Source organism: Anopheles stephensi, chromosome 2 (genome assembly GCF_013141755.1).
Source record: "Anopheles stephensi strain Indian chromosome 2, UCI_ANSTEP_V1.0, whole genome shotgun sequence".
In the NCBI taxonomy this organism is placed as follows: domain Eukaryota; kingdom Metazoa; phylum Arthropoda; class Insecta; order Diptera; family Culicidae; genus Anopheles; species Anopheles stephensi.
This window is the reverse complement of record NC_050202.1, coordinates 75,327,590-75,342,767: the sequence shown is the minus strand read 5'-3', so window position 1 is coordinate 75,342,767 and position 15,178 is coordinate 75,327,590. Positions and strand designations below refer to the sequence as shown.

The 15,178-nt window shown below is 43.5% G+C and overlaps 2 protein-coding genes across 2 annotated transcripts in view; one reads left to right on the top strand and one right to left on the bottom strand.

The window, feature by feature from the left end:
• LOC118507642 overlaps positions 1-15,178 on the bottom strand; it is a 108,672-nt gene that overhangs the window by 46,273 nt on the left and 47,221 nt on the right. The window contains 1 exon segment of the mRNA XM_036046402.1: positions 9,192-9,258. The gene's annotated coding sequence lies outside the window, so the exon portion shown is untranslated.
• On the top strand, positions 4,152-5,989 carry LOC118507647. The gene is made up of 2 exons (XM_036046412.1): positions 4,152-4,358; positions 4,622-5,989. The coding sequence occupies exons 1-2, from the start codon at positions 4,277-4,279 to the stop codon at positions 5,299-5,301; spliced, it is 762 nt and encodes a 253-aa protein (XP_035902305.1). The 5' UTR covers positions 4,152-4,276; the 3' UTR covers positions 5,302-5,989.

Genomic DNA, 15,178 nt, shown 5'->3' with positions numbered 1-15,178 from the left:
TGTGAGGCTGCTTTTTCTTACGTTCAGTAAGCCAATTAAAGTGTAAAAATAACAATGCACACATAAAAAAGGGTTGCACGAGTCTTGCATTGAAGTATTTTAAATTATTAACATAAAATATAGCCAGCAGCTTTTAGCTTTCTCCCCCCCCCCCCCCCCAAACATTCCACAGCTTCCTGCACAGAACGCCGGACCAGGTTTCGACTGTGGTGCACGGCTGTGAAAGTAAAGGATACAACAAGCGGTCGATATTTTGCTCACTTCTCACCGTGCGAGACAGAACGCCCCGTGGGGAGCAGCCATGTGTGTGTGTGTGCGCGCGTTAAGGGACGGTTTATAGGCACCGGGAATGTTCTCGTGCTGCTGCTGACAGTTTATGAGTTTTGATACATTAAATTTTCATTACTTTTGTGCCCGCCAAGGTTTCCTCCTTCCGGATCGCGCCTGTGCCACAAGGCGGTGTGTTGACAATTCGGGACGTCTCGCAGAACGAAAACGATAACAGTGATAAAATGAATCCCGACGGGACCATCTGCAGTAATGTGGAAGCCTCTAGGACGCTTTTTACAGAGCGGGTGCGATTGGGAAGCGAGAGTTTTGTTTCACGGGCGTAACTAAGCCAACTGTCACGATAAAGCGTGCAAACTTGTCCGGACGACAGTGTTGGTGGGGGGGTGGTGGGGGGGTGGTGGGGGGGTGGGGGGAGTCGAGATAACTCACACACAGACACACGGTGCCCACGATCCACAGCTGTCATTTGGAGAATGTATATTTTATTGGATACACATAAATAAAGCCAATGGATTTGTGGCAGAAATTATGAGAGTTCTAGGGCAAAACTTGTCTTAGCGCTCCCTATACCTGGACAGAAGCCATTACTGCTGTAGATATAGCAGTACCTCCGGTCACAATATTGTGACCCAGGTACTCCCACCAGTTTTGGGTTTTTGAAATTTCAATCAGTTCTGGCATTCGGCCTCATAAGCACGATCCTCAACAAAGCGAGGATTCGTAATCAATGCTGCAGGCATGCGCTTGCAATCGCCCTCCAGCAAGTTCCAGAGTATGCAATTGCGGCTAGACAACCGTTGGCTACCCCTCCCTTGGAAACGTTTCGCCAACAACAGTAATCGAGAACTTCCACAAAGCGCAGTACGTTACATGAAGAGGGCCACAAAATATTGCTTGCCCGAAAAGTTCCGCTCGTTCATATGAGGAGGCATCCCGAAGCTAATATTGCAGCTCACTGCACTTTTGACTGAATCCAACTTCATCTAGCCTTTGCACTGCTCCGGTGCGGTCCGCTTTTTTCGAGGGTCCTCGTCAGCCAAAAAACGGTTCCAAAGTAGTTGTTTGGATTCCCATTGTTTCCCTGCTGTGTTTCATATGAGTTTTCACATAACAGAACAGTGCAACTAGTGCAAATAGTTCGCAGAATCCGATTGCGCAAAGCATCCGGACTCACTTTTTATTCTCGCTAATTTACATTCCTCTGACCGGTGTGTCTCAAGAGGGTCGCTTTTCTCCGTAGAGTAATGAAACGAATCAATTTAGCATCATCGATTACCTGCTTTCTCGGGAACTCGGGCACCTCCAGTGCTAGGTACTGCGGGCTAACACTAATGAGCTCGCTCGAGATCGAGCGCCGTGTAGGTGCGGGATAATCTTGAATAAATCTTGCCCGTTCCGTTCGTTCACTGCAAGGGTGTTCGGCGTGCTGTATGTTGCTTCTGTTAAGCGGATTACTTACTTGGACTGGACTCACCGGGTGGCTGCCGGTTTATGGAGCAGCAAGCAAACTGCTCAAGTGAACAGTTTTAATCGTTCCGACGGCGGTGCATGGTTTTCTACTGAAATACTGTTTGGAGTAGGTCCAGCTTAGACGCTACTCATCTAAAATACAAAAACCTTTCCAGATTCTCCGCCACGGATAACGTTAAGACACGACGAGAAAGGTACTAAACTACCCACGCTGGAGTGAAACAGTCTTTTGCTGCCAAAAGCTACTTGAAAGTTTGGGAAAAGCCGGGTGTAGCACAAAGCTCTCGGACTCTTCTTCTGCTTCCTTGACACTACAACCTTGAACGCCTGCCATTTCTGGCTTGTTGTGTGTTGAAAGGCAGTCTGGATGGGGCTTGAACCCCAATCCTCCCCGTGTGAATCAAAAGCTGAATCTAAAAACCACCATTGTTTCTCAGAATAAGGGGTTTTCAGTTCAATATTTAAATTCCGGAAGCGTTCATCGCTCACTTCTGTATGATTGTTTGGAGATAATATAAATTAATTAAGAATTTCCACATAAAGTTCCACACAGAAGCAACACCACACTACATCAATCGAGGAAAAGTCGGATACATTCACGCTCGTGCCAGTCGAAACAGCTTTTACGATTCTAATTATTCCACCATAAATCACTCTCGCCTGTCCCGCTCTCGAATGATAATGGTACAAAAAACTCCATCAGTAACATCAAACATTGCATCACAACAGTCCAAATTGAACCGCCAGTTAAAAACCATAACCTTTAACGAGAAACAGCGCACTGCACCGGCCAATTCTAATTGATTAGGTAAAACCTTTTATGATTGATGATGTTCATTGAAACTGCCCTGTTGGCCTTCAAAGTGCAAAACATTTCCTGCGCGCACGTGATGCTCGATGCTGGCTGCGGTCGCCATAAATTGGAATCCTGCTTCCAACCACTCATAACAGCAATAATTCCGAGGACAGAACCGGAAACGATGAATTCCCATCGATAGACGATCTATTATTCATCAATCAACCTTGGAATTAATGCCGCACGCACGCTGCAGGATCGATCCGATGGTTTCATCTGCCAATTTCGGTTGAATTGCACAGGAGATCACCAGCGATAGAGCAAGGTGACTCGCAAAAATTTCCCAACTAAAACAGTTTATGAACTAACGATTTCACATCACTTAAATAAGATGTTTAAACCTCGCGAGAAAAGATAAAAAAGTGTACAATAATGTTAAATTATTTACGTGTCCGAAAGCGGTTACTGAAAGCACAATGCAACTACGCTTCATTAGTAATGACCTTCTTCGAAAACTTACTCACGGTTTGGTTTAAATACACGCGAACCAAACAAAACCACGGTCCATCCACCACCGCTGCTGGTCCATATTAATTAAACACATTACATGCATTTACGCTGTCCTCACCCGGTTCGCAACGCTTAATGGGAAATAATTTTCCGAAACACCCGATTTCCATATCAAACGAGGTGGAAAAGCTCGTCCGCTTGGCTTGGCTTGGTGAGCTTGCTGTGTTCCGGTTCCAGCTACATTAACCGGTTCCAACCGGTGCGCAGTTTGCCACTGTTTGAAGTGATAAAATTTTAATAACAAAATACCAATCCCATTTTTCAGAACTTCCAGTACCGCCGATTGCAATGGACGCGAAATAATGATTTCATTTTCCGACTGCCGAATCGTCTGAAACTGCGCGTTCACCGATTGCACCGAGCGAGTGTCCGATGGCGTCCCCTAGTGATAGTGTGTGGGTTATCATATCAATTTGATATATGCATCGAAGCACTAATCACCCATTGGACATTGCAAAGAAAATGGAGAAGCTACCATTAATCACCAGACCGTGGAGGTGGAAAATGTTGGCTAATACGCTCAGCTGTTCCTCTAACTAAACTTGCACCGCGTAGCTCAATCTAAGCCGGTGTAAAAATAAAACCAACGCTCTAATTTAGATGTTTCTTTTTAAATGTTTAAAACTGCAATGACATAAGCGTATTACCACACAAACACTTCACTCGTATGCACCCGGCACCCGGGCCAAAGAAAGTCTATTCCACCGGAACCTTCTGCTAACAAAAAACCCACATCCAGCACACACATTGATTGTTAATTGAATAGCGAAAACTAAATTGCATTTTAACGCTGATTGGATATTTGCAATTACCACTAAACTACTTAACACTACTATTTCCTACCGGCAACAAGCGAGCTGGAAAAGCCATCCGACGAATGACCATCGTTAGGCGACCAGAGTGCTGCATTCCATCGTAAATTAAAAACGCAACCATTATGCATCGCTTTCGAGAGCCCCTAGATACATTTAACGGATGGATAGCGCAGGGATGGCGAGCGTATCCGGACAATATACATATATAAACCAACAACTTTGCCACCACGAGTCCAGTTGTAGAGCGCACAGTTTGGTCCGCGGAGCACGTTATTTCCAACTTCTAAAATTTCTAGTTCTGAAAGCAATACGAGAGATTTATAATCTGTTCGTGATGCATTCATCGAAAGGTCGGTGGTTAATTGTGGTGGGAATGTTTCTAATAACGTTCGAGCTGCAATTTGTTCGGAATCAGCGTAAGTATTTCATCCTGTGGGCTTCTGATTCATTTGGCTTTGGTGGGCCAAATTGCTCTTTAAAAGGTTTCAGCCACACAGGACGACTTTTACTGATTTATTTCTAATGATTCTTCAGAGTGAAATTGAAATTCATTCTGCATCCAATAATAATTATTTAAATTCTTGCACACACACATACACACAAACACAGAGCATCCCCCTCCAAAGCGCGTACAGAATTTAAACAATTTCCCATTAAATGTTCGGTCAACTTTTCGCAGCTATTACGCCCGATTCAAAGCATCGCCCGTCATTGGCACACGTCGACCAACCAACGGTTTTACCACCCATCGACTCCAAAGCGAAGCTGGATGGCTTCAACCGTGCGCTACACGACCAGCTACAGCATACCCGTGCCAATCTACGGCCGCTACAAGCCCGAGCCGCCCAGCTGCAGCATCATTTCGATGCGTTCCAACGTTCTTCTGGGCGCCTTGCTCCGTCCACCGCCACACGCAACGAACTGCTGCGGGAAGCACAAAGGTTACGGGCAGCGGTCGAACGAAAGCTGCAGGGCTTCGGTGCCCTAGATCAGCACTACCGGAGCATGCGAACATTGCTCCAATCGAGGGCGAAGAAGAATGGCGGCAAACTCCCGCGTGCCTGGCTCGACCGGGACACCGAACGGCAGATGGAGCTAAATGAGCGCATCTACAAGAACATCATCGACCTGCTGGTACACCTGATCGAGTGTCCGGTGAACATCATACACGACGTAATGGGATCATCATCCGCTTCGACCGCCCCACCTGCTACACCCGCCCCGGAGGACGTGGCAGCGCCGGACGATGGTGACGATGGGGACGAACCTGAAGGAAACACACTTTACGACGAACGCGAACCGATCGAGCTGAACGCTGATGTCGGTGCGGTACCGTGGTTGGAGGAGTTTCATTACTAACCCATCGACCGACCACGAACAGGCAGATGAAATCAACGGCAGTGGGAATAGTTCGGCGGCTGAGGTCAAACCCACAATGGGTGTGATGATTGGTGGTGGATCATCTTGGCATCAGCAATACAGCACCAGCATGGCGTTCGGAGGTTTTTGGGAGCATATTTTATCTTCGACAACTAACAAAAAGAGATAAGCGGTGAAGGATCTGAGTTGGTGTACTGGAAAATAATTGTACATACAATGTACGCGATAATGTAAAAGTAGAATGTCGGATCGAGAAGATCGGAAGCAATCAAACATGTAAAGCATAAAATTGTATTCATTCCATTGTATGTAGCGTACAAGGAAGATTGCCAACAATCCAACCTAATCCAACAGCAACGTTGAACCCCCTTTTTTCGTGGGGAGTTATCTCGACTGCTCCTCTAATCGCACTTAAATATTTACTAGATTGCCGAAATCCCCATCCACCCGACAGCTCACTTTTCAATAAGCTTATGCCCAAAACATTCCATAATCACTCGCTGTTAAAAAAACGTCCAAGAGTTCGGCATTTCGCCAAAAAGCGACGCTCGTAACTTGCATCAAAAGCTTGCACTGCTTCAAAGAGGGTTACGGAATAGTCGTGGCCGGGAAAAAAAAACCGAAAGAAAATAAACTTCCCAGAAATTGGGTGAAATGCAAGCATAAATCACTTTTACGACACATCTAAATCTTTGTTCTCATGGCGTTCATCATCTCACGCGCGTATGTGCCCCGTTGGCTTTAACGCAAACTTCAACGATTATCTTCCCGGTCGTAGCCGTCCGACGACGGATGTGTCGCGGAAACCGATAGACACACGTTCTCGCCTTCCCGGAGGCGCTTTTTTCCCTCCCTGCAGAAAAGCGCTTCTGACATGGAAAAACTTTTTACCCTTCGCTTGGCAAAATCCTGCCCCCAACGACGAACGCGACGAGCGCGCCGAACGATCAAACCAAACAACGATTTAACATCCATAAGTTAATCATAAGCTTTGCGATGGATAAGCAAAGACGCGCCCGGCAGATGGAACACCATTTTCAAACCGAAGAATAGGGAAAGCCCTGGCGAGAGCACGAAAAACAATCCCCGGATTTATGGCAATCGCTGGCAGTTCCAAACCGGTCGGTTCGGAAGATTGGCCTTGAGACGAACGGGCGGGCGGGCGAGTCGAGATTGTTGTTGGCGAGATGCGATGAGATCGGGCGTCGGGTGCAATGTACGATTGGTTGGGTTCATCTATCGATCGGTTCAAAGCCGAGGAGACACATCCAAACTTTGCCATCAATCATTTCAGCTGCAGGAATATGGATTGGAAACGCAACATTGCGAGCTATCTGCTCAGTTGGATGAATGGATGATTGCCGAGCTTATGCTATTGTGCAGTTTTGTGCTCAATCTCGGTACGATAACGAAGATCGAATCCTTCCGAAAGGGATTATTCGGGTAGAATGTTGCAGCCGCTTTGTAGCTCCTGGATGGGGTTTTGAACTAAAGAATAGATTCAGATCAAAGAACGAAATATGTTAACCTAGTTTTTTTTCATAAGACATTAAACATTCGAAAAGGAAAAAAAAAGAACAATTACTTGAAGTTTATCAATGCTTTCTTCTTCTTTCCATCTAACCTTATATTTGTGTTGAGAATTACATAAAATTAGATCAATTGTATCCATCTTTCCTATTTGAGTCACCTACCGCTAAGCACGGATGAGCATGCATTTAGTCTGCAAACTTTACGATCATACCGATTTATCCAAACCCTAGTTTTCTATTCCTTAGGAGAAATTCTATCTTAACCTCTGTACGATGGTGCATTACGGTAGTCGAAAACTGCCCAGACAGCAGGCATCCTGCAGCGAACCCCGGAAAATATCCATGGCCGAAGGAAAGCAACGAATGATTCGAACATGCAGTAAAAGGTTCCTGACAGAGCACTGTATGCAACGCTTATTAATGGAAGGACCATGTACGTCCCATTACCTATTTGCCAGCTTCAGTAGCAAACCAACAGGATTACCGTACCGTTTCTATGGGAAATAGATGCTAAAAGTCATACATTTTAATATATAATGCATGGATCGAACACCGAGAAGCGTTTTAATACCCGTACCATTGCAATGGGAACAACATTACGGTAAACATCGTCCAGCTAGAGCCGACGAGCGAACGTGGCACGCGTCATTAATCAGCGTCGAACCTGAGCGGTAACCTATTGTATCGATTACTTGCGCTCTTTGCCATACATCTGCATCCTGCATCAGCTAAATGTACAGGCTGAAATCGATACTTAGAATACATTTTCCGTAAAAGTTTCCTCTAGCATAAAGCTTCGTTATGTTAAATCGTTCATACTGGCAACAAAACATCACCAACAACCAGGCGCCTCCATTTGATGACGAACCTGGGGCCCGAACCAGCTATCAATAGTCTTCCGAGTATTTTTATCTCTGCCTCATCACGGACACATTTACCGGCGAGAGAGAAAAAAAGTACACAACATCTACGAACTAATTTGTACACTCTCTAACAAACGTTACAGCAATGCCGTGCCTGTCAATGTCACAGCTCTGCACAACAACAGACGACCTGAGCCAACTAGGAAAAAAAAAGCACTGGAACACCTGCCCGGGGAAGAGGATTCGAGGCGCGGCGAAGAAAAGAAAGAAATCGATAACAATCGAAACGCCATTCGCTTACCCACTTTCATCTTCCAAGATTCACTGCACCATTCACTAAAAAGGGAATCAACGGTTCTGTGCAAACTTCTTCCTTGTCACCGTCGCGCAAATTGTTTCCAAAGAAATCGTACATAATACAGTGCGCTTCTTGAGAAAGATTTTTATTTCTTCACAAATCTATCTTCACTGTGCAGTGAAAGATAGATTTTTAACAGTTGTATTTTATGCTCCATTTCACAACGGAAGATAATGATGGCGGGCTTTGAGTGCTCAACGTCTTCGCAGGGGGATGCGTGCCTTGTGACACGTGATATGTGACATTTGGTAAGACATTTAATTTCGATTTTACAGGGAGTATAGAGAGTATCGGTATCAAAAGAGCAAAAACCATATGAATGAATCAGACCTAATGGCGACATAGCCAACATCCAAGGCGAAAAGGCAACAGAGGATGAAGGACCATTCTTAAAGAGAAGATACCAGATTGAGCTGCTGAATAAAATATTTTTGAAGAGTTACACCTAAATTTACACCCAGATAAACACATTTTGAGCAGCGATAGTTCTCAATCTAAATAATTCCACACATTAGTAGAGTCTTCTAGCCTCGTTTGATTGAAGGCACTACTTTCCTGCACTCCTAAAGGCGTACCACCTACCAAACCTACCACCGCTCACAAGAAACCATATCAAACGATCAACCACTGGAGGAAGGCTTTGTTTAATTAATTCTCTCCTTACCTTCAGCTTAATTTAATTCATTTACCTGTAAACTGTTCTCCAGATAATCCTTCTACAAACGGTCTACCTCGTTCAACAACGGGCCAGCCCAGTTGCCGTGTTAAGTGTGAGAAATTGAATTAGGGAATCCCGGAACTTCCGGAGTGGCCGGGGAGACACAACGGCAGCAAAAAACAAAACGGGGAACGGAAGCAACAGAAGAAGGCAAAAAAACTGAAACATAAAAAATGGTCCATTCCTGGCTGGACACACACACACACACTTTTTGTTGGTGCTGTGCTTTTCGACACACGAAGAAGATGGCCGTCTTGTTTCCCATCGTCAATATTTAAACGCACTTCATTTAGCATGTCATTCGCCAGCCTCCCGGTACAGTACAGTTATTTAATGTCTTCTGCTCATGGTGTGAAGGTTTTCGGTGTCAAAGCTTCTTACTTGCTTCCCTTACTTACCTTTAACGAGGTTGCAGGACAATCCGCAGGCCTTGTTTCGTGCGGTAGCTCGGGAACAGGCAGCAAACTGTGCGAGTGGAAAATGCGAGAAAAAAAGGGAGCAAATAATTAAACAACTTCCCGGCCAACAACGATGTAAATTGACGACGTTAATGAAGAGAAATATTTACAACCCAAACGGGGGCTCCCCAAAGGGCTGGGCACTTTGAGTTGTTTGATTATGGTTCTTAAAACGAAGAAGGTAAATTGACACCATGGGGAGACGAGCAGTGGAAGAAGAAAAAAACCGAAATAGAGGATCTAGTGCATTTATAGTGCATTTATAGCTTTAATAAAAATTCTTCTTCCCCTTGTTCTCTGAACTGAAGCATTTTTCAAAAATCATGTTGACAAATAAAGCCGTTGTCACCATCTTTACGACTCAAAACCACCAGCAAAACAACCATCTCGTTCACAACGATAAATTACCGAGCATTGTAGAGGATCAAATCGAAAGGCTTTTCCCAACCAAGCCGAAGAAAACTTCGGGCAGGCTTTTCTTGCCATACAAACAATGGGGCAAATTTTCAACGCAACCGGGAAAGCTCATTCCCCACCAGCCCAAGGAAGAAGCGGATGACAAAAAAAAAGGAATGAGAAAGCACAGAACCTAACGGAAAACCTAAAACAAATGAAAAATTTCCTTCGTAATCCTGCAAATGTGTTAAATAAACGAAGACATTCCATTTCATGGAGCGTGATTCGAGAGTTTGTCTTTGGGATTTTCTTCTGTTGCTGGAGTCGGTGATCGGTCCACCGATTGGAGCCAAGGTTTTGCTGTCACCTGTTTGCTGTGGCCTTTTTATTTGTTTTCTTTTTTGCTTCCCCCCCCCCCTGCTAGACTGTGCTAACAATCGTATTTTTCTTTCTTTGTTATTTTATTGAATAATGGGAAGCGAAATAGGTGTGAGAAATGGTGAGTGTTTGCCTTGATGCTGGTTAATTCAAACTTTGTTTAGAATTCATTTTTAAACAGGTTAAGTTATATAATTTTGGTTTTTGTTACCCGGATGCAATCAAAATGCATTGATTAATAAACAAATATTTATAAAGACGATAGTTTTCCCTTCAATTTAAAACTTAAAAAATCATAATATGTGTCACGTGCATTTTACGTGACCTTCTCCATCCATATAAGTAACAACTAGTAACAATATACAAGGCAAAACCAGTTCACTTTCCCGACCACAACATATCGCTGGTAGGGAAAGTTTTTTCCCGATCCAACGAAAGTGTGTCTGTGTTCACGTACTGGTATATTTTTTCCCCTTACAACGCCATAGGACGTTCTACTGTAGATAGGTTGTTATCGTGCTTTTTTGCGCACAAGAAGACAAACTACCAACCCATCCCGGGCCATGTCAACCATGGGAACAGTTAGCAAGAGGTCGAAGGTTATCTTTGCGATTGCGAGATGAAATGATGTTTGTGCACAGGTTTGCCAAGTATGCTTTAACAACCCGCCGGCCATTGAATGGTAATCAACGAACGACAGTGCGTAGGTTGTTTTAGTACAGGCAACAGTGTCGGTAGAGTCCTTCCCTTACCGGGAAGAATTAGAACACAATCCCCATTGCCTAGAGAAATGTTCACCTGTTCACCAGAAATCTGATCGCTTTAAGCGTTCACCCTTTCAACCGCACGGGAAACGGGTCAGTATGGTAAGCGTTCTTCGGGCTGCTGGATTTCGACTCTAGCAAGCTGGCTCACCGGGTATGCGGGAATTACTAACTGGCACACCAGCATGTGCCCCTAAACCATAACTAGTCAATGCTAGGATGACCGACTTCACCATTTCCATTGCAGAAACTACAACGACGTAAAATAAGTCCGGACTAGGTCTTGTGCGGACGGGAGTGGTCAGGTTAGAGCAAGAAGAACACACACACACAACCACTTCCTCAATCACTTGCAGTGCAGAAGTTGCATCTGGAGCAGCAGGAGGAGAAACTGCAGCATTCTCCACAGTCGTCTAGCAGAGCGGCACTGTTGCACAACTTTCACGAAGGTACATTTCATTACTTCGACTATACTCCCAGGCTCACTCAGGCCGTAGAGAACGTTATCTTTACCGATTTCCCTACAAAGGACAAATATTCTCTATGCCCGACAACGACGATACGACGGTACCGAACGCATACCAATGCAACCGAAAAAGGTGTGTCCTCGTGTGTTGGGTAGCGCACGGAAAGCATGTTCACTATCTGGCAAAGGGGAAAAATTATTGATTAATTCGTGCCGTACGTGGTGCTTTACCTAGAGCTTATGGAAAACGAGAAACACCCGCTTCTGGCTGGATGTTGGCACGCTCGGTATGATTCTCGATTGTGCTGGTATATGACAGCTGTCACGCCGAGTGCGGTTTGTACGGGAAAAGAAACCGATTTGAAGGGAATCGCTTTTCCGATCGGTTTTGTGAGTTTTCATGCAATTACTTCAATTACTCAAATAAACAAATCATTTTTAAAAATCATACAACTACGCGCAAAGAGAACTCGGCAGCAAATTTTATTACATTTTCCATAGCTAAAATCTGCGGAAACCCATAATTAAATAAACCATCTTCAATTAACCGCGATTCTCCGGCGGAATGTCAATATCGATCTGTTGAGCGTTTCAACCACCAAAAAGCAAGCAAAAAATTCTTCCATTTGTACCATCTACCAACTACCATCAACTCGACCCGAAAAAAAAAAAACGGACAAGCAAGCAATACTCGAAAGTACCCGGTCCCGGTACGAACGGCAGGAATCAAACGAACGAACTAATTTGAAAATTACTTTCCCAGAATTCCCCGAACCATATCGGGGACGTGGATCAAACGGAAAGTGCCATCGAAAAAAGGGGATTACCATCCAAGGCAAAGATTCTGTTCAAAAGGTGATACATTGACGATTCTGGTTGATGATTTGATATAAATTCTCACTATGGCTGGGAGTGAAAATATGGAAATTGATCTAAACAACTAACACACACACACACACCGATAAAGGAAGAGAAGTTTTAATTAACATTTCGCTGGTGTACCACGTTACCACGGGTTTCCTTGCTCGTTATGAGGAGTGATCTTATAATGATGACGACTTTTATTCATTTAAATAAATACAAATACAAACAAATAGCGCTGGTGACTTTGTAAAACCATTTTGAATGGACCTTACTTTTTTTTTGCTTGATCGTCTATAAAAAGTGAAAATCTAGACTAAAAACTTACAAAACATCAATCATTTTCCACAAGCTTTTAGGAGCTTTCTTCAACCTTAAGTCGGTCCACTTGAAAGCTCTCCAGATGAATGGCACGGTCCGAAAATTCATCAAGGTACGAGCAAAACCCCTCAATGTTTACCCTATTGTATGCATACACACGAAAGGAATCCCGATTCCTGCCAGCCCCCCATCTATAGGACTGCTCATTCTTGCGAACCAATACGCTCCTTTGAGCATTGATGCAGCAACAGCAAAAGAAAGCATCTTTTGAAGTTAGTAGCACTGCAATTTTCCAACTCGTACGTACCACCGAATGAAGTACCACCGAAAGTAAACGGAACCCACTTTTTTGTGTCTGTTGAGAAAGTTGGGGTTGATGAGTGATGATGGCGGGGAAAAAATTGGTTTGATTTACGTTTGGTCTTGAAAATTATTTTCAAACAGCAAAAAGAGCGAATGACCAGGAATTTGAGTGAAATTTTAAGCAACGTTCGTACTCTATCATTGATTGAATTATTTTTTGTTTATAAACGGGTTCCATATCTAATTAAATATGTTATCATCTTTTAAGCTAAAAAACTAAAAACATAATATCATTAAGATGGAATTTGATGCCACCCTAATAGATTCAGTTGCAGCCACTCTCAATTAATTTAGTTTTCTTTTGTAATCCATGACGTGGACCAGTGAGCATTCCTCGTAGACCAACACAATTTAATTAGTGTCCTGTGTGTGTGTGTGCTCCCGCTACAATGTGCCCTTAGCATCGAGCTCCAGAAAGAACCGTGTACAGACTACGTTTACTTTTCGCCACACGGCTTAACACATTATAAATCATTTCCACCAACACGTCCTGCATTGCAAATAAGGACCACCCCATCTAGAAGACACTTTGCTAGGTCTGGTTAACCTTACTGCTCCTTCGCTTCAGCTCTCGTTAAACAACACCGGCCTGTTTATTAATATTAACCATTTTCATAATTATTTTTCTCCACATATGCTCGTGCTCGGTGTGCTAGGACCGTTGTTCTAAAAGGGCTAAGCTTTGAATTCTACGGAGAAGGAGGAGGAAAAAAGCAACAATCCAAAAACATGCCCGCACTGAATTTCTATACAATTTAATTAAAAAGGGTCCTTTAAACAACCGGGACCGCGTGCTCGTTTCGCTTTCGGTCTCTAGGCTCCCGAAACTCCCATCACAATGGGACTGCGAAGCTGCCTGGAAAGGACACCGCATCAGCATTTGCTGCGCATCTAAATAAGAACACCAGAGTTCCAGTGCAATGAAATGCCATCCTTTGTGCAAGTGACACGTAGGCTAACAACCGACGAAGGAACAACACACCACCATCCATGCAACAAAAAAAAACTACAAATAGTACAATCCAAACGATAACGTACAAAACCATGAGAGTAGGTGAGAAATTCCATACGTGCAAATATGCCGTGTCACATACACACACTCGCACCAGCCGAACACATTTTTCGTACGTTTCATTCAGTGCGGTGGGCAGGTGCACTATAAGCGGAGTACCGAAATGGTTTGCATTCTTTGGCGAATGGTGAACCACGGTAGCTGCTTCCATTCATGAGTGCAGAAAAACACACACACACATGCACACTATCACACTGGAGTAAGTTCAATGTACACGATACAATTCGAATCCTACACGACCCAATCTTCCTTCCCTCCGATGGAGACGCCAGGTGGCTCGTGATTATTAAAACTGTTTCAACTCATATTTTCGCGGCGCAGTAGATGCACCAGATGGAAAATGTATATTGTTACTTATGAAAGACCTACCAAACGGGTGCAAATTTGCATTCCATGGGGTTTTTACTTCTATACAATCGAAAAACGTTAAGTTTTTTACCGAGACAAAATAACTTATGGATAAAATTATTTGGAATATATGAACAACTCAAATTATGTAAACTTGTACAGTAATTGTTGCAAATTTCCTCTAAATATTTGCAAGAGTCCACTGTATGCTTGCAAAATTCCACAAATACTTGATATACTCCACTATTCATTTGCAGCATTTCACTGAGTGATTCAAAGGCTCTGTTGAAAAAATATGTAAAAAAAATTAGAAATTCAAGTCGAAATTGCACCTCAAACAGTTAAATGGTCTTCGAATACAAATAAAGACAGATCGTCTAACACATTAGAGCTAGCTTCCCTTCTACTTCCTTTTCCATTTGAAGAAGATAAACATTATGAAAGAGATTTCACTGAAAAGGTAGCTTGAGAAGATCCTTCAGCAAGCAAGAAGGGCTGAAATAAATGAATAGGAAAGTCTCAAATGTTGCTTCGACAAAGTCGACAAGCCCACCACAATACCCACGCCACATCGAAATCCAGTGACCCATAGAGAAAAAGGGAAAACTTTTAATCAACTCCTTATCATTAATCAGTCAACCTTGCGGAGCAGATGAAGATATAGCTTATCTTTGAAAGAAAAAAAAACACATTTTTCAACCTTACAAAAACTGAATGAAGACCATAAAAAGAAAAACAAAATTCTGCATCACCTTACACTTCCGCCCATTCAGTTCAATGTTTTCGTTCGCGACACTGGAGCAAAAAACGAGAGGGTATTTTTAGACCCAATCCTAAACCGAACCAAGATCATCGAAAGCCAGCTTTACGTAATTGATCGACGCTCGCTTCATAATCCATTTAATTTCATACCATCAAACAAAACTTCTTCCCCAATTGTTGATGTATTGGGCAAACG